The 25,467-nt window shown below is 45.5% G+C and overlaps 2 protein-coding genes across 2 annotated transcripts in view; one reads left to right on the top strand and one right to left on the bottom strand.

Moving 5' to 3' along the window:
* The window catches only part of LOC146198198 (peroxidasin homolog), a 429,069-nt gene extending 420,867 nt beyond the window's left edge, over nucleotides 1-8,202 (bottom strand). Inside the window, exon 1 of the mRNA XM_084593595.1 lies at nucleotides 7,902-8,202. The gene's annotated coding sequence lies outside the window, so the exon portion shown is untranslated. The remainder of the gene's footprint in view (nucleotides 1-7,901) is intronic.
* Nucleotides 8,203-19,418: 11,216 nt separating this feature from the next.
* On the top strand, nucleotides 19,419-21,325 carry LOC146198197 (transcription factor Adf-1-like). Its single transcript, XM_084592574.1, has 3 exons — nucleotides 19,419-19,774; nucleotides 19,856-20,036; nucleotides 20,890-21,325. The coding sequence occupies exons 1-3, from the start codon at nucleotides 19,615-19,617 to the stop codon at nucleotides 21,284-21,286; spliced, it is 738 nt and encodes a 245-aa protein (XP_084448700.1). The 5' UTR covers nucleotides 19,419-19,614; the 3' UTR covers nucleotides 21,287-21,325.
* The last annotated feature ends 4,142 nt before the right edge of the window (nucleotides 21,326-25,467 follow it).

Genomic DNA, 25,467 nt, shown 5'->3' with positions numbered 1-25,467 from the left:
CTGACTTAAACTGAATCTCCCACCTGCCGCCTTTAGCTGCAAGGTGTATAAACAAATTGATGTATCTCAATAAACTGAAGAAACAAAAAACACTTGCACTGAATATAAAATTGCAGTTTATATAACTACCTGTCGTCTACTTCGGTTGAGAGTTGAAAAAGCGGAATGGGAGAAATATCCCACTTCTTCTGTAAGGGGGAGACTAAAATGTGACTGCCTCAGGTAGAATATAGGGGGTGGCTGGGGGCCGCACGTAGGCCCAGAAATGAGGCACCTCAAGTCGTTGTCATTGAATCAACACGACGGACGGTTACCGTAGAAAGTAAGCACCCATGACAAGAAAAATCGCAATATGCAAATTTCAGTACAAGATGCCGAAATAAATAGCTAATCCAGTTCTATCACAGTTTTCACCAATTAATTGACTAAGCCGGCTTTCTTATCTAAATGGTTTCTTTGGTGTAAAGCATGCATTGGTTCTCACATTCTCGGACTTTCCATTTAGCAGCTACCGGGGCATCAGCGGTCTAAATTTTTTTTTTCATTTCTTAAATTCAGTATCTGTATACGTAAAATCTCCATTTCAACTTGGCTTTATTGCCGCTATTTCCAGAGGAAACCACAAACAAAAGTCACGCTAAATCTTGCGGTGCAATATTTGAACATTGAACGGTCATAGAGCTTTTATAGATTTTTTTAACGCATTGAACGTTCATATATTTTTATAATCGAGAGAAAAATATTGTTCGAAATTAAAGTGATTGATTTGCATAATTTATTTCAGCCAATGAAAGAATTAGCGGATTACAGGTTCATGCGTTTACTGGGCTATGCACTGAGGTTGCCTGAGTAAAAAAAAAAAAGTACTAAAGCCTTTTCCCACCGGAACTGTTGCACCATGAATAGATTAGAATATAATGCAATAGAATAGAATGCAATGGTGGAAAAATGTTGCTGTCACTCAGCTGGACTAAGCTTGCATCCCCTATACAACAGCAGAGTATCAGCTACAAATGCACAAGATGTCAATAAAGCTAATAATAAGTACATAATTTAACGACAATCAATAAAGAAAAAAGTATACAATGAATAAAAAGCAGACAAAATAAATGTACACATTAAATAGAGTCAAACACATCTGCCAAATACAAATGGCTAGATAAGTGACTACTCCTACGCACTTGCATATTGTGTGGAATGCTTTCGTTTGAGGGCGATATTTCTCATTAATTTTTAGCAATGGTGGAAAGAAACATGCTTCTCAATGTTTGCTATATAAGTTATAACTGCCTTTAAAGACAGAATTCGTTTTGATACATTTAGAAGAGCCATGTAGAAAAAGTGTGCGGGGGGGGAGGGGGGGGGGGCACTCAAGCTCCGTTATTACGGATGTGACTCGAACGCATTAATCCGTGCATGGATCCATTTGCCGACTCTCTTTCCAGCACAGACAAATTGTTACCAATGTGTTGACAAATTCTTCAATTCGTGCCTGTCTAATATCACGCATTCTCATTCCACACAATCATAAGCTATGCTTATGCAAAAGATATCTGACTTAATGACTCATTTTAACCAAGCCGTATGAATTGTTTGTTTGGATTAGGAATAGAAGTTTGGAAAGTATCCAAGGGCCATGGTGAGTTCGACACCTATCTCACCCGAGAATGCCAGATCTTGTTTTGTCATGCGATCTAGTGACGTCATCCAACTAGCAGAACAATCAGTTCCCGATAAGTAGCGATATGTAGCAGGGGTGGCAGAAAGTTAGGTAGGCAGATGAGGTTAAGAAGTTCAGAGGGATGAAGTGGGTCCAGCTAGCATGGAATCGAGGCAATTAGAGGAATATGGGAGAGGTCTTCGCCCTACAGTAGGTATAGTCAGGCTGACGATGATGATGATGACGTAGCCATAAAACTACCACCTTCTAGTGCTATACTCAGTTTTTCGCTCATTCGTACACTGTTTAGCTTAATTGTGCATCATATCACGCCATAGAAGCTTATGTTGTAATATATTGTGGTTTTGTTTTTTTTTTGTTTTTTTTTAATTTTTTTTCTTCCGGTTTCTGTACTGCATGCCAATTTGTAAAACAACACTGAGTCCAGTGGGAGTCGTTGTTTGCCGTGCGATCCTTTTGCACGAATGCCGACAGCACAAATCATTTCATTCTTATCGCTTTAAATGAATGTGTGTGTTCAAGCGCCGTCAGTGAACTCCCGCTTACTTGTAGGCGGCATAAGGAATTCATTTTCGGAGATCGCACAGCGACTGCCGTTGAACGCTCCCGCAGCGATTTTCCGACCAGAGCAAAATAAATGCGCTAGAGGTTGGACAGTAGGATCCTCTTGTACTGCGGCATAGTCACCGAGGCGAAGAAAGCGGAACTACAAGGAAAATAGAACCACCCCCTAGCTTCAACCGACCGCACTATGCTAGACAAGACAGGATAAAGATTTAAAACACCCGGGCGGTCTCCCCAAAGTGAGACTTCGGAAAGGGGAGCAAATTTTAATTTTGGCGAACATCACGCGTTGCCGTGGCCGGCGAGGCGCGCGTAGCAGCATAGTGGGCTTGTTATAGCCCGCACCCTTCCGGCGGCGCAGCTGCGAAGCAAACCACGCGGAACTCCTCTCGCCCGGTTAAGGGGCAAGCACAGCGAAGAATCTCGCTAGTATACGGAACAGTCTTTATTTACAGTCGGCCCACGGAGTCCCCAAAGGTTAGGCGTCATATTTATCCTGAGTAGCGCCTGGAACGTGGGAAGAAGTAGGTCCTCTCTGGCCGTGCACCGGCGACCGCGCAACGCGCTTCGGAGCTCGTTTTTATTTCCTCGGCCAGTAAGTCGCTGCTGCAGCGGAAGCAGCGGAGCCTCCTTGACGGCACCGCGCACGTGTTCCTCGGTCGCCGCCCTGAAACTTTAAACAGGGCCTGCAGCCGGCGCGATGATAATTTATTATTTCTTAACGCTGCTACGTTGTTCTCGTTTTTCCTTTAGCTTTGCGACCGGGCGTCTGGCGACTAGCGAGCTGCACTACCCGAGTAAATTTACCAGCTGCGCGTGTTTCATTACTCGCAGTTTTGTTGACATTCTGCTTCAGGAGGAAAGAAGGGCGCACTAGTGTTGCTGCTGACGTTGTTTTGAGGCCACGTCTATGCACTCGTTTGAAATCTTTCTTGGGTGTTCTTTTGCCGGTGTTTCTCAGCGCAGAGCGTGGGCTCGCTGTGTGTCCTCATCAAATCGCGCACATTATATTATGTCGCGCTACTTTGCCTTTTCCCTGGCTGCGTGCATACGCTGCCATATTTGTGACTCCCGGTACCTCTCGCTCCACTTACGAAATGCTAACTCATGATTTGCAGTCCACGGTGCGTTTTAAATCAGAAGGCGATGGTAATGAAAGATGACAGCTGGTTTGGCTTTAATGGAATAATACTAAGAATGAAGATTAATTACCCAAAATACTCTCGTACCGGACTTGGTTTACATGCACAATGGCAGTTTCCATAGCCCGTTATGACTTTATTATGCAGTTCTGGAGATTTAAATATTCTTTAGAAAATGCCGAAAGCAAGTTAGTGTTCCGCTGTTCTCCTCAAATGAATTGTTAACTATCTTCATTTGTACGATGTTAATTATCTACGCGCCCACGTACCGGGTGCTGCAGCAGAATGGTCGTTGCCTAGCGTACATTCTGCATATGATGCTTTTGACCTGCTGGGTAACACATTTGGAAAGGCGCTCTGTTGCTTAGGTCAAGTTTATATAGTTTGGGCGCTGTCAGAGCCATCGTATTTCAAGGAAAGTGAAAAGAAAAAACGTTATGAATTGAGATTGTGCTGCTCGTGAAAGAATGGCTGGAGCTGTTGAATAGAACATTGTTATATCGTTGCCGACCGCCCTTAAAGACATTACTCGTAAAAACACGGAAGCTTTGTTTACCGCACTCGCTGTTTTAAGCTTCTTCAAGTACACTGTACCTTACTTATTTTTTGCTAAACTAAAAAAAGCACCCAGGTATAGTCAACTATATCGAAGAGTGCTAATGAGCCCCGACTGAATACCAGAGAGGAAAACAGGTCGGGGCTGGTGTCTTCATTGTCATCTCCGCTGAAGAAAGTCGGCTTTTTAGCTATCTCCATTCATTCCGAAGGTAGGAAAATAAATTATATGAGACGCTTGTTTTGTAAACTAACAATAACGCAAGTGACGATGTAACGGAGATGCATGCCGTTATATTTCGGGATAAAATCGTAAAAAATAAACTGTTGCCCATTCTTTATTTACTAAAGATAGTACTAACAGTCATTAACTGCCCTCTTTGGCTTTAACTTCTGACTGGTGTTTGATAAAACGTGAAAAGCGTCAAGCTGATGCCGCTTTGTGAAATGAATTTTCATATCTTCGGCAACTGCATATGACACTGATATCACATTCAAGACTCTATTTATAAAATGAGACAATGTAGACACCATTGCTTTGCACACTCTAGCCAGGACGTTTGACCTCGCCTAAGGCAATGTCGCATGCAACATCTTGCAGGCGGTTATGAATAAGCAGTACGCATAACAAGCATGACGTTACGTAATGCATATAAAAGGTGAAAGGCTGCCCAGCAGCACATCAGATCTTTCAGTTTGATTACTGCTTTCGAATTTCACCAAACACCAACGTATATTCTCCTTCATGAGCACTTTCCCCATATTTTGTTTTCTGAGTACAGTCGCAGGATTGGTTGTATTTTTTTTTAATGGATCATCAATACACGCAGAATCGCTGGCATACCAAAATAAAAAGCGCATCTCATTAAGTGACAATCGGTTGTCGCCATCTATCTAATGTATTTCGCTTACGAGGGTGACAGCACGACGATCGTGTTGCAGGCCATGAAATGGGTCAGCATTCACATTGTCGACATAGTTAAGCTAGTCACACACATGACAAAATTATCAACATTACAGTAATGCATTCACTCAGCTCATATTATTTTAGACATTATCTGTAGCTCTTTTATATTTGTCATATCGTTTAGTAAAGTAAAAATTAGCGCTTACTCTCAACCTACTCACGGTATTCCTTTTCAAAACGTTCCTGAGCGGTTTTGCTTTTGATGTAACAATGAATTTCCAGGCTGATGACGACGTCGCTATTTTTAGAGCACGAGCAGTTTGGCGAGCTCGACAAGCATTGGAGAAATAACACAACGGTAAAGAGAAAATGGAATGAAGAAAAAAAATTAACTGCGCTGAATAATGGAAATGTGTATGCGAATACACGAAGGAATGCATCAGGTGGAGTTTAGCTTTACATTAAATACACGCGAGAATAAAAGCAAATTACTCCACTAAACAGCCTCCGCCTGCCTTGTGCCCTTTTTCTGGTTGGACCCCCTGCTACCGTCTTCACAATTATTTCAACAAGCCCCTTAACATTTCGAAGATGTGCAAATTACTACGATGAGAACAGGTGAAATACTGAGCGCGATTTTGTCAAAGCGAAGCCTGAAGAGCTTTACCAACGTTTCGTCGTCATTAGGCAAATAATCTGATCCACTAAATTAGTCAACCGCGCTGTATTTTATTTTTATGTACCTCCCATGACCGATACTTGGCCTCGTAAAACAGGGAAGGAGGAGTCGGGCTCCCAATATTATAAGCTGTCATCGCGTCGGCTGCATAGGCAAGTCGGCTGCAGTTCTTTTGTAGAGTGGTGAGCACACCACATTCGCAATTCAGTGCCGCACTAAGCAGAAACATTGTCATTAAAATATTTTCGGTCGACTTCCGCCCATTAACACCTACACAGAGGTCATTTTCGCCCCTATATTTTCATATAGCATCTCACACCAGCAACAGCGATTGATGCTGAATGGATTCCCCATCAGGGTTATTAATTAAATTACAGCTTACTTAAACCTAAATGCAGACATACCATGAATGATGGGCCACTTAGCCGTTCTGAGCTGTATTTCCAAAACGCAGCACGTCGGCTAAAACGCCAGCATGTACAGCTGTCGTGATGATCGCTGCGCCCGACTCATGGGACGTCATATATCAGTATATATGGACGCCAGCACTGAATAAAGCAGTTCACTCCCTGGCATGACTTGCTGCTGACGAGGCGATCTACGCATCTCCGAAGGAAACGGCCGACGGCGGATGGAGCGAGCGAGCGAGTAACCGAGCGGACGGCACTGACTGCACGGACGGACGGAAGCAAGCATCGCCTTGACCTTCGTTCAGATTTCCAGGACAAAGGAACGGAGTAGTACGTGCTCTTATGGTAGGAATACCACCAGCAGACGCTCACGGATACAAGCATCGCCTGGACCTTCATTCAGCGTCCCAGAAAAAAAGAATGCCTGTACACTTTTTTCCGCTCAGTTAATTAACACGCCGTCACTCAAAGTCCTCGTGACGAAACCTACGAAAAGCATCTCTCAGTCTTCTTGATAGTAATAGTACAGCGGCTCATGAAGTACTTAGAGATATCACAGTACCGGCATCGCCGGGAGAAAATTCATATGAAGAAGTGAAAGGTCTCCTGAAAAAGCACTTCAGCCCCAAAAGTTCCGTGATAGCGGAGAAGTGCAGGTTTAATCGACGCGTGCAACGGGAGGGCGAAAACGTCGAAGGGCTCATTGTCGAACCTAAACACTTAGCCAGGAAGTGCGACTACGGCGACTTTTTACAAGATGCCCTCCGAGACAGGCTGGTAGCCGGCATACGGGATGAAGGGACTCAGCGTGCCTTGTTCGCGGAACGAGACTTGACATTTCAAAGCGCATGCAAAATCGCCAAGAACACGGGGCATCAGTGCACGTAATGAAGGTCGACAGCGTCCCGAGCCGAGGAAAGCTAAGCCCAAGAGAAGGCCAAGCCGCATGAGCGAGAAGAGCGAAAGATGCGGCACGGAACGCTCATCGGACGTTTGTTGGTACAAAAACTCGGTTTGTCATGAGTGTTCTAAAGTAGGCCACTTGAGAAAAGTGTGCCGGAGTGTTAGGACGAAAGATAAAAGCACGCACTTGCTCGAATGTTCCGACGAAGACTCTGAGCATGAACTGTATAATTTTGTTCACTCAAACCAATCATGGTATGAAGTGGGCGTTAACATTAAGAGGCACACCCTCAATATGAAAATTGACACGGGAGCAGCCGTCACAATCGTTCCAGAGCAAATGTACCATTCCCACGTTTCGCGCGTAAGATTCGGCCATGAAAAATGTCGCTTCGCATTAATACTGGGGAACAGATGCAACTTAAAGGGCAGTGTGACGTGGCTTTTCAGTACGAGGGTCATAGCATGACGCTACCTGTTATTGTTGTAAAGGACTACGGAAACAGGTTACCAGCGCTACTAGGCCAAAATTGGCTGGAATGTTTTAAACTTGACTGGCTGGAAATTGGACAGGTGCACTCGGAGACAGAGTGTCGGTTCTAAAACAGAAGCACCCTTTTGTGTTCTTTGAGAAATTAGGAACAATACAGAAATTCCAAGCGAAAATTTTTCTGAAACCTGGTGCAATTCCTGTATTTTACCGCGCTACCTTTTGCATTGCAGAAAAAGGTTGAGCAAAAGCTGTTGCAGCGCGTCGAAACAGGCATGGCGCAGTCAGTAATGCGTAGCGACTGGACTGCACCATTAGTCACAGTCTTAAATGAAGATGGCAGTAGCAGATTATATGGGGACTATAAGATAACCGTAAACCCCTCGTTGAAAACAGATAATCACACACTACCCAGACCCGAGAATTTGGACACTGCTTTGGCAGGAGGAAAGGTATTGCGTGCCAGACCTTTCCTCGGCGTACCAGCATTTGCCAATTACTGCAGAGTCCCGACTTTTTTTGACAGTAAACACTACTCTAGGGTTGTTTGAAATTCAGCGCCTACCTTACGATGTGGCGAGTGCACCGGCAATATTCCAGTCCATGATGGAGGAAGTGCTTCACGGCATCCCGCATGTAGGACTGATGACGTGATCGTGACCGGGCAGGATATATCAGACATCCAAAAAACACTGGAGCGTGTCTTACAGCGCTTGAGTGAATATAATATTACACTCAATCTGGTTAAATGTAGCTTCTTTAAGAAGTCAGTCCAGTGCTTGGGTCACAGGGTATCCGACGAAGGTATTTCCCCCCCGGACACAAAGAAATAGGCAATCTTGGAAGCACCGGTGCCGACCACCGTCAAAGAGCTTAAAGGGTATTTGTGGATGTGGAAGTTTTATTCCAAATTTCTGAAGAACGCCTCAGCTGTAGCAGAGCCGCTCTATCGGCTTTTGAAGAAAGATAAGAAATGGTCGTGGACGAAAGAATGCAGCGATGCTTTTAACGATACGAAAACACTGCTGACCAGCAGCAAGGTGCTGGCATCCTATGACGTCAAGAAACTGCTCGCAATGCTTTGTGCTGCATCATCATATGGCTTAGGAGCGATTATATTTCACGAGACAGCTGAGTGTGACGAGAAGCCAATCGCATTTGCGTTGCGTACGTTTGCAGAAGCAGAGAAAAAGTATGCCCAGTGTGAGCGCAAGGGTTTGGCCTTAATTTTTGGACTAAATAAATTTCATAGATACCTCACGGCCCTACAATTCACTATATACGCAGATCACCAGCCACGGCTTGGTATTCAAAGGCATGATAGGCACATTTAGACTCCGGCGGCTGCAGGTATGCAGCGCTGGGCTGTAATAATTTGCAGCTTACAGGTACAAGCTGAAGTTTAGGAAGGGAAAGAGTGTAGAAGTGGCAGATGCCTTGTCAAGGTTGCCCCAGCCAGTACCCGCGAAAGACGAAGCATCCGAATGCCTGTAAGTATTTCAATGTCTTACGCTCACAGCTGAAGATATTTCATGGGCCTCAAAGCGAAGCTTAACAGTGAGCCGGGTGGCAGACTTCACATTGAACGGGGGGCCTAGACAGCATGCAGACGATCTGAAAGCATATTATGTTCGCTGTGACGAGTTATTGCTGGAACACGGTTGCGTGACGTGGGGTGTGAGTTGTAATCCCAGAACAGCTGAGGGAGCGCGCGTTACCTGTGCTACACGAGGGGAACCCGGGTGCCAGCCGCATGAAAATGCTCGCAAGAAGTTTTTTCTGGTGGCCCTGGTTAGGCGCAGAAATTGAATAGTACGTGCAGAGATGCAAAATCTACCAAGCAGTTAAGCCTGCCTCCTGGCCGGTTTCTCTTCACCCATGGCCATACTCTGAGCACTGTTGGTCACGCGTGCATGTGACCTTTGCACAGAAAAAGAAAATACCGTGTTCTTCGTACTTGTAGACTCGTTCTCAATATGGATTGAAGTGTGATCAATGTCGTCAACCTTAGCAGAAAAAAACCATTCTGAGGGGTGCTTTGTCGCCTACGGCTTGCCTGAAGTACTGGTGAGCGACAACCGGCCCCAATTTACCTCAACTGAGTTCGCTGACTTTCTGAGCACCAACAGCGTAAGGCACGTTTGTACCCCGCCCCTTATCACGCAGCGTCCAACGCGTGTAGATCAAACGGTACAAACCACGAAAAAGGCCTTACTGAAGAAGGTGCTTGAAAGTGAGGCGTCCGATAAGAAGCTGACGGTGAAAGAACTGATAGCGTCCTCGTGGCCTGTCGTAACACATCTAGCAGTGTGACAGTCAACTCACCCGCAGAACTTTTTTCAAAGCACCAGCCGCGCATAAAACGTTCTCTGCTGAAGCCAAATTTCGCAAAGACCATGTAGCAGAAACAGGAGCAATTGCAGGCGCAGTACGATTTGGTTCGTGGGCAAGAGCGCGCGTTCGTGGTGGGCGACCATGTTTTTGTGAAAATTGTGCGGGGTGAGTGTGTCGCTTGGGAAGGTGTCATGTGCCAGGTTGTCAATGCCATGACATACGTGGTGAAACTGCGCGATAAACTTCGCTTCACGAATGCCGATCACCTGCGTCCTCTGCACGCAGACTCCAGCGCGACTCCACAGCACTCGGATATGGGTGTCAAGCCAACCCAACAGGAAGAGGTGTCACCATCCCGACATGACTTTAATTCATCGTCACTGTCTCCATCGGAGCCAATCAGCAGCGCAGCCCTAGCGCCTGATATCGTAACCCAGCCGGCGCCTGCACCGCAGGGTTTGGAGGCTCCCTTGTCCAACGCGCCAACCCCGTCCAGACAGGAGTCCTCGCGTGCGCAGGCAGCCAGACTGGTTTCGGCACGAGAACTTTGAGTGACGGCGTGTTACCTAATTGAGCAGGAAGGAGTTTGATAACGCAGCACGTCGGCTAAAACGCCGGCATGTATAGCTGTCGTGACGATCGCTGCACCCGACTCATGTGACGTCACATATTAGTATATATGGACGCCAGCACTGAATAAAGCAGTTCACTCCTTGTCATGACTTGCTGCTTACAATATAGCACGTATCGAAACCTAAATGTAGGCATACCATAAATGAGGAGCCACTTATTAGTTCTGAGCTTTATTTAGAAAACGGCATGGATAAATACTCTTGGCAGCGATAATGGGAAGGTGGCTAAAAATATGACCACCGCAGAAAACTGCATCGCTGTCAGTGAGAATATTACTTTCCAAGCACCTTTCCTCGAATGAGGTGAACGCCTCCCAGTGCCGTCGCCCTCCAGAACAGACGTGCAAGGACGTGGGCGCCTCGTCGAGAAGCAAGAGCAACCTTTATCCCACGTCCACGGTCGCCCAACAGACCCGATATAAACTCGCCGTGCCCGCTGCGTCGACGCCGCCCCGAGACGCATGAAAAAGTTACGCAAGACACGCAGACTAAAGTGGGCAGTTTCGAGGGGGATCTGAAGATTTCGACCGGGTCGATATTATTGGAGTTTCGCTCCTAACCTAGTTATATACAAGTGCGCGGATTCTTACCGAGAGAAAACTCGAAGAAACTCTCATGGATTGCATCGGAATCTACCGTACTCGCTCTGTTTTAGACCTCCTGCTTGGCTTCCTTCATTTTTTTTGAGAATTAATGATCATAAATTTGGTGACCATTACCAGACGCACTAAATTGGCGATGAGACGCTTACCCGCAGTAACTTAAAGCACCAATTTCTGTATTTACTCCAATGCAATGCACCATCCTGGCGGCATTATATTGACACATGCCATTCAAAGACGACGAAGGTTTGAACGGGCGATTCGGAAAAGACGACGAAGCAATACGGTGCTGCGCTTTTGTGCTGCCTTGACTGGCTGTTGGTGTTCTTCGGTGCCAGAGTGCCAGAGCGCCTTCTCTGTAACGTTACGTTACAAATCTGGTGGAGGTGCTGGGTATCGATCCAGTCCTGCATAATCAACCTGTCAATACGGAGCTTACCCCCGTACATCAACGCCTCGGCCGCCGCCTACGTGGAGAGCCCCCTGAATTTGGACCCCTTCCGGCCGCTACCAGGACGACGCACCCTCAGACGGCCGTAGAACCTGCTGCAATGACATCTGAGAGCAGGCTTCCCACCCACATTCTGTGTCATCAGCCGCGAACACCCCCCTCTTTTCATGGCGACGTGTTCGAGGACGCCGAGGACTGGCTTGAGAACTACGAGCGAGTTGCTCGTTACAACGGGTGGACTGATGAGCATAAGCTCCACAACGTGTTCTGCGTTGGAAAGCGTTGGAAACACAACGTGGAAAGCGTTGGATTGTTGTCGCGACAGACTACTTGACCCGATATGCTGAAACCGCGTCGCTCACAAATGGAACTGCCACCGAAGTAGCAGAGTTTTTTGTCCACGACATCGTGTTGCGTCATGGCGCTCCGGCTGTTATCATTACCGACCGCAGGGCAGCTTTTACGGCCCGCCTGACTAAGGCTGTACTGAACCTTACACATACTAGCCATAGACGGGCCACGGCATACCACCCGCAAACTAATGGCTTGGTGGAACGGCTAAACAGAACTCTGGCCGACATGCTGTCTATGTACGTGGATATAGAGCATAACACCCGGGATCAAATCCTCCCATATGCCACGTTCGCATACAATACGGCACTTCAGGAGACGACGCGGCTCACACCCTTCGAGCTTGTCTTCGGCCGTCGAGTGACCACTCCACTGGATACAATGCTGCCCGTATACACCGACGACGAACATGAGCTTGACCTGGACATTGCTAGTTTTACTCAGCGTGCGGAAGAAGCGCGGCAGCTGGCAAGACAGCGCATATACCTACAACAGCAACTAGACGCTGACCGTTACAACAAGGGACGGCGCTTCGCTGCCTACGAGCCTGGAGACTATGTCTGGATTTGGACGCCCGTTCGTCATCGTGGGCTCTCTGAAAAATTGCTGCGTCGGTACTTCGGCCCATACCGTGTCCTCCGCCGCCTCAGCGACGTTACTTATGAAGTTGAATCCGCGACCCAAGATCCCTCAAGCCGCAGACGACGCAAGTTCACTGATGTTGTGCACGTCGTCCGGATGAAACCCTACCACTATCGCTCCGCTGACTAATCTTGAGACTGATGGCGCCCCGTTTTGTGCTGTGGTATCCCATACCAACCTAGCATACTATCTGTCAGCTCATCGCATCAAGCAGCATTTGCAGCATCGAGGCGATGCTGCCAAGAAGGGGGGCAATGACACATGCCATTCAAAGACGACGAAGGTTTGAACGGGCGATTCGGAAAAGACGACGAAGCAATACGGTGCTGCGCTTTTGTGCTGCCTTGACTGGCTGTTGGTGTTCTTCGGTGCCAGAGTGCCAGAGCGCCTTCTCTGTAACGTTACGTTACAATATTAACGCAAAAGAAAAGGGGGGGGGGGGGGGGGTGTATTACATTAAGGGTTGAGATGGAAGAAAATACAGGCTTTGGTATACTAAAAAAAAATAATCATAATTCACGTGGATGCATGCTGAGATATAGAGTCGATCGAATACGAGTGCACTTCTAGCCACTGGTAGTCAGGCAAAGGAATTGATTCTTGGAGTAGGCAGGAGCAGAGAGAGCGGCAGCAAACCAGATTGCCAGCTGAGCTTAGAAGTTTTCGGGTGGCCGCAGCTGTTACATAAGAGGGTTAATTATTTACCTTTTTATTGGGTTGCACGTGGGATGCAACATATCTGCCATTCACGTTTAGTTCGCGTGGGCATATAAATTTTTCTTCATTTTCTTTTGTTCGCTTATTCATTTCTCAGAAGGTCGCTTAAACTGTCAGTTTTTCTGACTTAGAAACTCTTTATTTCTGAAAAAGAACTTTCTTCTCGACCAAGAATGTACGTAAGGGGAGCATGATGGATGCTTATAACGGTAATAATACGGTACAATATGTCCACCCTGTGCGCAGACCGGCATTGTGCAGTATGAAATTGAATTTTTCGCCCACGAACATATTTGGCGCACTATCAGCGCTTCGGACTTCGGGAACTGTGCAGGCTTTTTGTTTTTTCATTCAGGCTCAGCGAGACGGCATACATGCATCTTTTCTGTGTTGCTACGGTTTGCACAGATACAGATGCAAGGCAGCCATACCATTCCGTAGTTTAAAATTCAATAATCTTTCTACGCAGTCGTGCCCAGAGCTATGAAAAAGGAGTTTCCCGTTGGGTAAAAAGAATATAGGCGTGCTATTATATACTGCGTTAAGGAGGTTTTAGAAGCCTGGGTCAATGCTCTGCTTTGCTTCAACGCTTGTCGATTACACCTACGAGAATTTTGGAAGGCTGAGAAAAAGAAATGTGACACGTGCCAACTCGCGCAGTCAGCGAGAGAAAAAAAAAAGAAACTTATCTGGAGGGCTACAAGGTTCACGGTCGTGTGAACGCAAGTTCAGGTGTGCATACTTTACTTCTCCTTGTTGCTCTTATTTAAGGACTGCTCTGCAAGCAATCAGAATTGATTTTGAGCCTAGGTATTAAAACCGCTCTTAGTAGCAGCACGGTTTGCAATTTTTACCTGCACACTTTGAATTAGTGGTTTATTAAATAAGTTATAGAAAATTTTGAAACGTAAAGGCGGCGGTTCAGCTGCCCCTCTTGCTTTGCGTTTGATGTATTTTACTACGGTAGAGGAGGACGTAGACTGAAGAGAATACCAAACATAGGTGAGGTCAAAAATTGTAGAAATAATATTTGCACTTCATGTTCACATCATAAAAATTGTGTGAGCTAGGAAAGGTCAGAATCGCTGAGGTTTAATCAAAGAAGAGTTCATTTTCAAAACAGAAGCGCAAACACTGCGGTTTTTCCGCGTCCAATTTTGCGGCGCCATTCGGTGCAGGGAGTGCTTCACGCTCAGCCCTGGGATCAAATATTGCGCCGCTGCTCATCAATCAAACGGCGAGAGTCTCAACTTGAGAGACATTCCTGTACTAAATTACCCGAGAACACATTCCTCAGCGCTTGAGCCTGGTATCTTGTCTCTCAGCTTCGCTATCTCTTTCCTTCCTTTTCTGGGGCTCAGCCTCGCATTCGCAGGACTAACGACAAGAGGATTCATTAGGCCTCAAAGCATGCTATAATCAGGGACTGGTGGTGTAAGTTTCGGCTGCATTAGACGATGCATCGTATAATCGTCGGAGGCAGCCTTCCTGCACACCATGCCACACCATTATCATCCAGGCAGGAAACTATAAGAATAAACAAAAATAAAAATGAGGCGCGAAGGAAGAAAGAAGTTGTTAAAATATAAATATGAAAGGGTTGCGCTGGCTTGATAAAAAGCTCGCCAACAAAGTACGCGCCGTGGACGGCAATCTGCGACAGAAGAGGAAGAAGGAGGAGGAAGAAATCAGCAAGAAAGAAGAACAACCGGAAACTTCCCGCACCAATAGCCGCCTCTCCAGCGGGTTCCACCGAGGTGGCAGGAGAGGACAGGAAGTGGCCATTCTCTCGCCAAGGCCGCCTACCGACACCGCAGCACTTCCGCTCAGCTTGGCGACGCCACCACCATAATCAATCATTAGCGAACCCTACGTAGAGCTCGCACTGCTTTGAGAAGGCCCAATAAAACACATACATAAGCTTTCGCACGGACCCAAGAAACCGAACGGTCCAGGAGAGAGGGCGCATTCGTAAGCAACGGAGGGAGTAAGCGCGCGCCGAAGGCAGCACAGATGCGTCGCGGTCGACGGGCGCAGCTAATCCCCGGCAGTGGGCGTGCTCGATGTGATAAACAACGCGCGATATCGGAGACAGAAGACGAGCATCCTTCCAAGGCGCAGCGCCAGTGGAGAAACCCGTTCGTCCATCATTGCTGCACGTTCATTCGGCCACTTTCCTGCTCTTCGCCGAAGACCTGCGGGGAATCAGGGACGCGCACTTCCGGCTCGCCTTGAAAGCCTGCTTCCGGTCTCGGACGTTGTCTCGAAGGGAGGAAGAGGGTCCAGGTTCGCCCCGAGCGGTCGCGCTACGCACCTTCCTCGCCATCTCTCACGGAGCAGCGCGTGGGATCATTTCTTTCTGGCGACGCAGTGGATGGACCCACGGAGGCGTTGCAATTGGCTCGCCCGCAGCGACCCACTTCGGCCGGCCGGCAAAAGACCCATTTGACAAATGACCGCCGATGCGTGCAGCACCGTCGCCAAACTGATGATTGCTGGCACCGCGTTACACGAAGGCGAGCAGCAGTGGGGTCGGCTGACTAGCGGCCGTCGCCACTTTGTCGCTCTCCGCGAAATACATGTGTCCGCGCGCAGCGACGCCTGCTTGGATGTCCGCTTCTAGCACATGCACGTGCTTATATCAGATTACTTATTATCTGAAATACTTAGTGTCGTTATATCTCTGAAAAAATTAACCTAAAGTAAAACGAATTCGCTGGAAAAGCAAGTACATATCAGACGAAAGCTTATAATGTAGGAAGCATGTGTTTCATTCTTAACATTACTTATTTGATAAGACCATACTGAGGCTAAAGTGCTATATAACAGCAATTAGCACCTGAATTAGCATTTCGGGCTTTCATACGCCAGAATCCCGAATCGACTGATAACAGTGACAAACAGACCAAGTATATATTTTTCCTCTAATCGCATTCCTGTGAGGGCGGGTAATTGACAGGAAGCTCGAAATGAAATTAATAAATATATTGGCTACTATTGCACGGTACAGCAAAAAGCAATACTGTACCTTGCAACCAAAAATAATATTTATTCAAACTATATATCCTGCTTATGCACATCTTAGAATTATTGCCACACGGAGAACATTAGAACATTTTGATACGCGGGCATCCAATGAAACAGTTATAAACTACTGCGGTAACAACAGTTTGTAAACCTTCGCTTTAAGGACGGACATAACCTGAAGGACTTTTTTTCATCAAGAATGCGTTAAATAACAAGCAGAAATGTGCTGATAGACTGATTCTTAGTTTCTTTGCCTTTTTCATGACTGAAAGATCAGTTCGCGCATTTTGTCTCCGCGAAATTTTGCTCTCTCTTTTGTACAAACACGAGTTCTAAACACGTGAAGTGCTGCCGAGTGTATGAGTAATATTATTAAACAGGCAGATAAGAAATAATATCGGCAGTAGTAAAAACCCAAAAAATGAAGAGCACGTCGGGAGGGGACCTTCACACCACCGCCTATCCACTCCATGGCCGTGCAAGAGATTGCTCAGCCGAGAAATATCGCTGACGACAGCGTTGCCGAAGAGAAAACTTCCTCTGCGCCCGTCGCTGTGAACCGACTCGACAACCTGGAAGCGACGGTGCGCTGCCTGGCCCTGTGCCCAGGCAAGCATGCGTCCGTTGGGGATGTCGCAGGCATTCCCTACGGCGCGTCACCGCACACGTCGCGTCTTCTTTCTTCTACTCGGTGTCGCCGGGACGCACAGCCCTGGCGAGACCGGCAGTGACAACGCACTCTTACGTAGTACGTATCTGCATACATTACGTCTACTTGTGGTGTCGTGAAAAAAAAAAAAAAAAAAAGACAACATGAGGATAAACAGAAAAACGCGGTTGCGCTATCCGTCGGTGCGCTGTGTCCACATTTGGAAAACAGAACTACTAGATTCATGCTTTTTATTCGTTTTGTACTTTAAAAAAACTCAGAAGAAATGCGCGTATTTTCAAATAATTCGGACAGCAGGAGCTTCTGTCCACGCGTTGTGAATAAAAATGCTTTATTTGGATTTTTTCTAAACTTTATTTCCAACCTACCACGTCAGCAGCAATTCCTAACTTATAATAAAACAAGCTACGAATATCACTCGCTTTTTTCGTTCTTTATAAACGCAGTAATACGTAAGTGTGACGCTGACATTTAGATAAATGTGGATTTACAGAAATGTAATCATGATTATATCCTTGCGAGAAGATTACTTCAAGGTATTAAGGATCAAAACAGTTTAAAACATTGCTTCGATTTTTCTATAGGTAGATCATACTTTACCCAACAACACGTATGCAGCTATGTGACATTAAACCTCACCTACCATACCATACCATACCATACCATACCATACCATACCATACCATACCATACCATACCATACCATACCATACCATACCATACCATACCATACCAATTAAAACTGATTGCAGGGCTAGTTGGCGCATAGTCACATAAAAGAAAGGTTAATAGCACAAAAGGACATTCACAGATAGCACAGACATACAGTGCCGGTCCTGTGTGTCTATTTGGGCCTATTCGTGAGTGTCTTTTCGCGCTATTAACCTTTCCTTTATGTGACATACTATACCATACCAAAAGTAACCGCATGTTCTTGAGAAAGCGTTGAACCATGACTGTGAACAACAAGATGCAGCCACACAGTGTATAGCGCTGGTTTGATGGTCGCTCCCCCTATTCACAGGCAGTGAAATAAAATACTGAAAGGGCTTCAATGATTATTAAAGACGTTCGCAAAAGTTCGGCTGCAGCGGTCTTTCATGAAAGGCGTCCTTTGAAGTTGGTCTAGGACAGTTGAAGTCAATTTACAACTCCGCGCAGCCCTTTCCGTACGGCGGAAATCCTTTCATATTTTCTGCGCGGCACTCTCTTTAGCCTCCTGTTTCGACCGCATGCGGCTAAATGTGTCCGAGGTCATGCAAATGCTGCAAAAACTCGTCAACATCCACGACCCATCATAGTGTGCAAATGCAACAGCGCTAATTCATGTTCGTCCTAATTATTGCCGGCCTACTTGTGGAAGGTGCATTTGGCGATATACGTCGACATATGCAGAATTCATAGAGCCATGCAGCATGTCGTGAAGTGTTCTCCCGTGCGAATAACTCGCTGAACTCGACTCGTGATTGACTACCGTCATGTGCTGTTGCTTTCACATAATTTGGTTGCTGAAGACTTCACGCTAATGAGTGCGTGCATGCGTGCATGTGTGTGTGTGTGTGTGTGTGTGTGTGTGTGTGTGTGTGTGTGTGTGTGTGTGTGTGTGTGTGTGTGTGTGTGTGTGTGTGTGTGTGTGTGTGTGTGTGTGTGTGTGTGTGTGTGTGTGTGTGTGTGTGTGTGTGTGCGTGTGTGTGTGTGTGTGTGCGTGCGTGCGTGCGTGTGTGTGTGTGTGTGTGTGTGTGTGTGTGTGTGTGTGTGTGTGTGTGTGTGTGTGTGTGTGTGTGTGTGTGTGTGTGTGTGTGTGTGTGTGTGTGTGTGTGTGTGTGTGTGTGTGTGTGTGTGTGTGTGTGTGTGTGTGTGTGTGTGTGTGTGTGTGTGTGTGTGTGTGTGTGTGTGTGTGTGTGTGTGTGTGTGTGTGTGTGTGTGAGAGAGAGAGAGAGAGAGAGAGAGAGAGAGAGAGAGAGAGAGAGAGAGAGTTTACAGAGACGTGAATTAAGCGAATAGTAATAAAGCAAGTAGCATAGTGCTTGACGGTGAGGGGTGCCTGGGCGCGAAGTATACGCGTATGTGATTACCACGGACTTTGAGAAGATATGTGTAGTGACTGTGCAGGGATAGGATACACACTAAGCATTGTGTGATTGTGAGAGTGCAAATAGTGTCAGTGTCTGCGTGGGGAAGAGGAGCCGCTTGAGTTGAAATGACGCTGAACCGCTAAAATTCAAGCACTTAGTACGCTCTTCAGAGCTTACAAACTTTTCGGATACTGTTCGCATGTTCAAAGACAGAGGAGCGTCCCTTATCTCTGAATCACCGATTTTCGTGTGTGGAAGAAGCCTCTTGAGGCCTTTTCCCGGCATTTTGTCGCTGCCACCCTTGTCGAGGTGGCGGCTTCTGAAGCAAAAAAAAAAAAAGATTTCGGACTACCAAATCATGGCACAAGTCAGGCATTGATTTCGTTCAAAACAGTGTGAGGCGTAGCATATAATTTCCAGTCGCAACTAGCACTCATTGCGTTGTAAGTCGAGCAGCCTTAAGGCCCAACCACACGGCAGCGTTTTTTCGGCGCCGCGTCGGCGTCGCGTCTGTCGGCGTCGGCCGGAGCGGAATTTCAGCGCTCGGAGCGAGACGACGCCGGGCGACGCAGATATCTGGCGAAGCCAGATCTCGGCGTGAGCGCCGGAAGCATCTCGCGGGTGGGAACCAATCCGTGTATCCGTTGACGCGGAGATAATTCCGGAACTCCTTGCACACGCAACTGCCGGCTGTCTGTACGACGACATCCGGAAATATGCCCGCGTGCAGTGTTTGTTTGTAATCCGCTCCCACGTGCTGTGGATATTGCTTCTAGCGCAACATGTCGTTTTCACGCATAGATAATGAATGTTTGATTAGGAATCTTGAGTGTAGGCCCCTTCTGTGGGATGTCAAACACAAGGAGCACAAAAACCGGCCAAAGAAGACCGCGCTGTGGGCAGAGATTGCGGCTGCCGTGTTGCCGAATGTACCCAATGCAGGTAAGCCTATCGTGCTGCATCGCCTTCAGTGGACCGAGTGCTGTGAGGCCTTGATGAGGCTCAGAAATGGGTTTCTTTCAGAAGTACTGCTGCAGAAGAGGTGGAAGTCCTTGCGGGATAAGTTTCGCCGAATCTTAATGTCGAGGAAGGATGCACAGAAGAGCGGCGCAGGGACCGAGGAAGTAGAAGATGTGCTTGACGATGTTTCATGGCCCTACTATGAACAGATGCTGTTCTTGAAGGATAGCGTAGAAGGAAGGCCGTAAGTATTGGATCTATATTATAAACTGCCTGCGCGTAAAAAAAAAAAATCTCACCGGGATGGTACCTTCTTGTTGCTCGGTTTGAGACTCCGTGTCGAGAGCTTCGCGACAGAGCGGCTCCGATTGAAGTGGAAAGATCGCAGGCACATTTGAACAGCCTGTCGTAGCCGGGTTTTATATCTACGTCGGCTGGTCTTTCACATGACAGAGTAGCTTACGAGTGCGAGTTAATGTGTGTGCATGCGGCACAAGTGTGAGAGTAGCCAGATCCTTTTATAAAGCCGCAAATTAATCGCGTCATAGTCAGAAAAGCAAGGGTTGTGTTTCCGCAGTTTTCTCTCAAACCGCTGTACCATTGCCACTGGAGAACTTCCAAAAAATAAAAGATTCAGTCGATCCTTCTTACAACCTTTTGAAATGACGAGAAACTTTTATTATCAGATGTAGAGCCAATGGCATTGTAGAATTTGGAAATGCCAGTATATGTTAAAAAAAAAAAGTCACATTGTCACATTTTTAGTGTTCGCCTGCTGAAATACCTCTTTTGCAGTTCTTTTCATGCCATTACATAAGCTAGTGTTGTTGTGCCAATGCAAGATATAGTGTTTGCTAGTACCAGAATTTCTTTAAAATTGTGCACATCATGGCAGGATTATATGCAAGACAAATGTGCAGAACATTCTTGACAACTAAGCGTATCTAAAAGTTCATCCTTGTTTGTAAAAGCAGCCTAAATAGTTGGGTGACTTTATATACTGTTAAATAACAAATATAGCAGGCAGAGTATATCACATTGGAATAATATGGAATATATATTTTCAACAGTTTTATTGTATTCATGCATATGTGCAGAACGTCTGGCAACATGACAGCACAGCTTCTACTCCAAAACATTGCCAATGGTTACTCTGATGTGGAGCCTGTATCAGTGACACCAAGCGAGAGTAGCCAGGACACTCATGGGCACTCTGAGACGATCGTCCTCCCTCATGATGTCAACTTCGTGGATGACGAGCCGCTGCCACTAGCACCGACAACTGAAGCAAGGCCACAACAAAAAAAAAGAAAACATGATCCTTTTATTGAACAGCTGGGACATGTTTCTCAGCAAATTAACAACCAGAAACCGCTAGACACGGACGAACATTTTGCCCTGTCTTTGATAAACTACATGAGGTCAGTGAAACCGGAAAGAAAAATAGACATGCAATTGAAAGTTCTTCAAGTCATGAAGGAATTTGCTGAATAAATTGTCATGTTTCGAAATCCCATGAAATCATTTCTAATTCCATCTTTCACAAATTGCACATTACAGCACAGTATGCCTATTTGTAATGCCAGGCAGGGTCATGCGGAGATTACATTTCAATTACTGCCAACTACGTCATCCTCTAATGGAAAAGATAGATCTACCCTCTGCAAGTTGGAAAACTTATTTTTGCCATCAGTAAATGCTGAACTGCATCAGTGATGCATATAGTGTACCTAAAGGTATTTATGATTATTCATTTTTTTAGGTATCCATGACTCAAGTGTACTCAAATTGTGTGGAATAAGTTATCCATTAAAAAAAAATTCACTTGATACCTTGAATGACTATTGTGGATGGACGCTATAGACAAGCAGGTGGCCTCATGTGGTTAGCTCTTCAGTTTATCGGGAACCTCTGGGAATATTTAAGAGAGACCACTTTATACGCCTTTCCAGATTCTTCCTCTGCAGTATCTTGCATAGCCTGAGCTGCTTTTGGACATTACATGTCCGTACAAACCAATTTTTTTAACGTCCCGTTAATGCTAGTTGTACACCCCACAGCACCAAATTGTATGGGTCTCGATTAAAATGAATATAGCTATTATGTGGACTCTTAAGACACTACTAAACACTAGTGCATATGTTATATTCCTATCACTTACTATCACTGTAGGGGTAGAAGCTGCTGGTCTTTAAGGCGCTTCAGGCAAGCTGCCTTGGAGACACCAGGCTGGCTCCACTGCCAGGGCAGCTCACCAGCATTGCTGCAGAAGTAGGCCAGGAACACATTCCTGGCATCAGCAGCTTCGCACGGATAGTTCCGGGCATGCGTTGGTTCTAGTGGGAAGTATCTGGGCTCTGGCTCATCCACTGTAGCAGCTTCAATACTTTGGCGCCATTGGCCTTGCAACACATTTCCAAAACTGTCCTCTCTGTCAACATACCCATGTTGGGAGTTCAGGGTCAGCAAGTAGTTGTGCAGCACACATGCAGCTTTGACAACATAATCCACATTTTTTGGATGAAGATTAATAGTCCTGAGCAGAATTCTCCACCTAGCTGCTGTTATGCCAAAGGCATTTTCTACACACCTCCTGCAAAACGCCAAAAAGAGCATAGCAGCATGTAAGAATGTATATTTGACATTACCATAGACTTATGCTCAGTGAGACTGGAGAGTTTGATGTATATACCAGATGTACTAACACACATGTATACAATGTCAGATCACTTAATGCTAGCAGTGCATGCAGAGAATGAGACGCATCACCAAATGAGGCTTATATCACACAAGTGCATGCACACAGCAAGTGTTTGTTCGGTGAAAGCATTGGTTTGCACACCTTATCTGTATGCACTCACTGTTTTTACAAGTATTTTGCCTTGTCCTTGTATGCTTTGTTTCCCTGTAATTGCATACCCTACATCATGCAAGCTTCCAGTTGCACACCCATAAGTAAGCAAAAGTTTTGTACACACATTGTAGATGATTAAGGACCCAAAGTATAAAATTGTGGGACTATACATAAAGCCTATTTTTTGTTTTCCATTCTTGCAAGCAATTTGCTCAGCTGCATATATACATATATATATATTACAGCAACAGACTCATACTCTCACAACGCTGCCTTTCAGACTGGTTCAGAAAGAAACAAACTATTTATGCTTTTTCTCGACATGTGCAATTAAATCTATGTAGAGCATATTCAACTGACACCATTCAAAATAAAGGAGCCATAGCATACCGTGCTCTACTCAATCTATAGTTGAACACCCTCCTCTCGTCTTGAAGGTGTTTAGAGGGAAATGGCCGCATAAAGTCTTTCCGTAGTTGAAAGGCCTCGTCTCCAACAAAGGCATATGGAGCAGTCGTCCGTGTTCCGGGTAGCTGGGCAGCCAGTGGAATGCCAAGTTGCCCAGCGACAAGGGCTTTTCCAAAATCTGCTTGCTTCAGGACACCTCCATCGCTCTTCCGGCCCTCAGCACCGACATCAATCAATATGTACTTGTAGTCACTGGCTACAATGGCCATCAGTACAATAGAGAATGTGTGCTGAAATTCAGAAAAATAGAGTTAGCACAAACACATGAGCTGCACATTGGTGATCTAATTCTTTAATTAGTTGCACTGCATTAATACACAAACTTAGGCTTTAATGAAGTCATACTAGATCATGCATGCACATGACAAGTGCACAATAATTTGCAAACAAAATTTATAACAATAATATTGTAAATACTGTAAGCACAATTAGAAACATCCAAAATGTGAAAACACTTGAGACACATGACTGTAACAAGGGCTGCCACAAAGTGGTGGCTGAGTAGCGAGAGCTCTATGGCACTGAGCATGACGGTATTGAAAAGTAGTCTTGTGATCAACAGTTCAAACCGGCAAGCTACATGTGGTGTTTCCAGCAAGGCAAGAATATGTACTGTAGTGCAGCTTTCTTACAAGTTATAGCCTTGACATCTATTGCCTTATAAAATGCTCTAAATATGGTAATGCAATAATAATGTTCATACCAAAAGAAACTATTTGGCCTGTTGACACCACACATCTATTTTAATTACTTTTGCAAGTTAGGGAATGACCTATACTACCTATATAAACTATGTGGCATCTAACAAGCAATAGCAAATGAATATTTGATAAAATTAAGTATGGGAAATATGATAAGGAAGTGCAAGAACTTAAACCATCCTTTAAAAATTTTTACCTTATAGTTGAAGTAGAAGCTCCCAGAGTTTGAGGGGGCCGTGATGGCAACATGCTTGCCATCGACGGCACCTAAGCAGTTTGGAAATTGCCACCTTTTCTGGTAATCTTCGGCAATCACCATCCACTCGGCCTCTGATGGCACCTGTGAAATTGCAAACAACAATGTAGTCCTTGTTAGCGACAGTTGTAAATCACAGTAGAAATAATTAGTTTACATGACCGTTTTCTTGGCAGGGCATCACAGATATACCTTGCAGTATTACAATTGCAATGCTAATAGGACACTAAGCTTGTACTTGAGCTGACCATGAGCACAAGAGTGCTTGTACTGCTAGTATGTATAATGATATTATGATATCTTGTTAATAACCTGTGATAATAACAGGTCTACTAAACAGGTTTGATGCTGCTGGACAGCTGTCACTAATAAGACTTTATAATAGCATCTTTAATTTAATAAAGAGGCTTGATGATGCTAAAATGACTGTCACCTTCATGAAGTGATCCTTCAGCCTTGCCCAGATCACTCTGCAACAGAGGTGGATGGTTACACGTGCCGTCTCAATCCCCACCCTGTAAGCCAGGGCAATATCTTTTATGTCCTGGCCGGTTGCTAAGTAGCTGAAAAAAGAAAGGACATGTTTCAGAATATAAATTCTCATGCTCTCTTTGCAGTGCCCTTGTGAAGTGCTAGTTAAAAGCCACAATGAGCTTTCCTCCGGCACATTTATATAAAGTTTGTGATGTTACTACAGCAGTCTATTAAGATATGTCAGAATGCTGCCCTCTTGTTCAATTTATTTTTATGGTGCTCTGTATGTGCCATATAGTTTCTTTGCAAAGGCTGCAGCCAACTTGTCTTGCTATAAATACTTAGGGAATAGTGTCTCTGTATAAACATGTTCTTGCAGGTAGTCTGGCTTGGCATATTCATGAAGTAGCTAGTCGATAAAGATAAATCACCGTATGCATGTTGCACATTGAAAACGCAACATTTGCAGGTTACATGACAGGTTTTGATCCTCACAGTAAGGCATATCTGAAAGAAGCCTGCATAAATATCTGCGTTGCCTGTTTTAGCCTCATATTTACCATAGAACAAAGCGAAATCTCTATTGACACCATTTGAGCCGAACTGAGATTAAATATAGTTATTAAATTCATCTTACAGTGTATGCAAGTTGTAAAAATGTAAACAGGAATGTCTTGAACCTTACTAACCTCCTGCAAGGTAGGCTGCAGCATTATGTGGATCGGGAGCTTCCGGACGTGCAAGCTGGGTCTCGCAAGGGCAGAGGAACTAGAGACCAAATTGCCAACCTTCGCTGGATCATGGAAAAAGCAAGAGAGTTCCAAAAACCCATTTACTTCTGCTTTATTGATTATGCGAAAGCGTTTGACTGCGTAGATCACAGCAGATTGTGGCAAGCTCTCCAAGAGATGGGAGTTCCAAT

The sequence above is a fragment of the Amblyomma maculatum genome, chromosome 2 (genome assembly GCF_055883805.1).
Source record: "Amblyomma maculatum isolate TAMU_Amacu chromosome 2, ASM5588380v1, whole genome shotgun sequence".
NCBI classification, from domain to species: Eukaryota; Metazoa; Arthropoda; class Arachnida; order Ixodida; family Ixodidae; genus Amblyomma; species Amblyomma maculatum.
The sequence above is the reverse complement of the archived record's forward strand: the minus strand, read 5'-3'. Positions and strand labels throughout refer to the sequence as shown.

Excerpts from the sequence above, each read along its gene's own strand:
- LOC146198197 (XM_084592574.1), top strand. The coding sequence starts at position 19,615 with ATGTCGTTTTCACGCATAGATAATGAATGTTTGATTAGGAATCTTGAG. Across the intron at positions 19,775-19,855 it reads GCCGAATGTACCCAATGCAG|AAGTACTGCTGCAGAAGAGG; the intron begins GTAAGCCTATCG and ends GGTTTCTTTCAG. Across the intron at positions 20,037-20,889 it reads GATAGCGTAGAAGGAAGGCC|AACGTCTGGCAACATGACAG; the intron begins GTAAGTATTGGA and ends GCATATGTGCAG.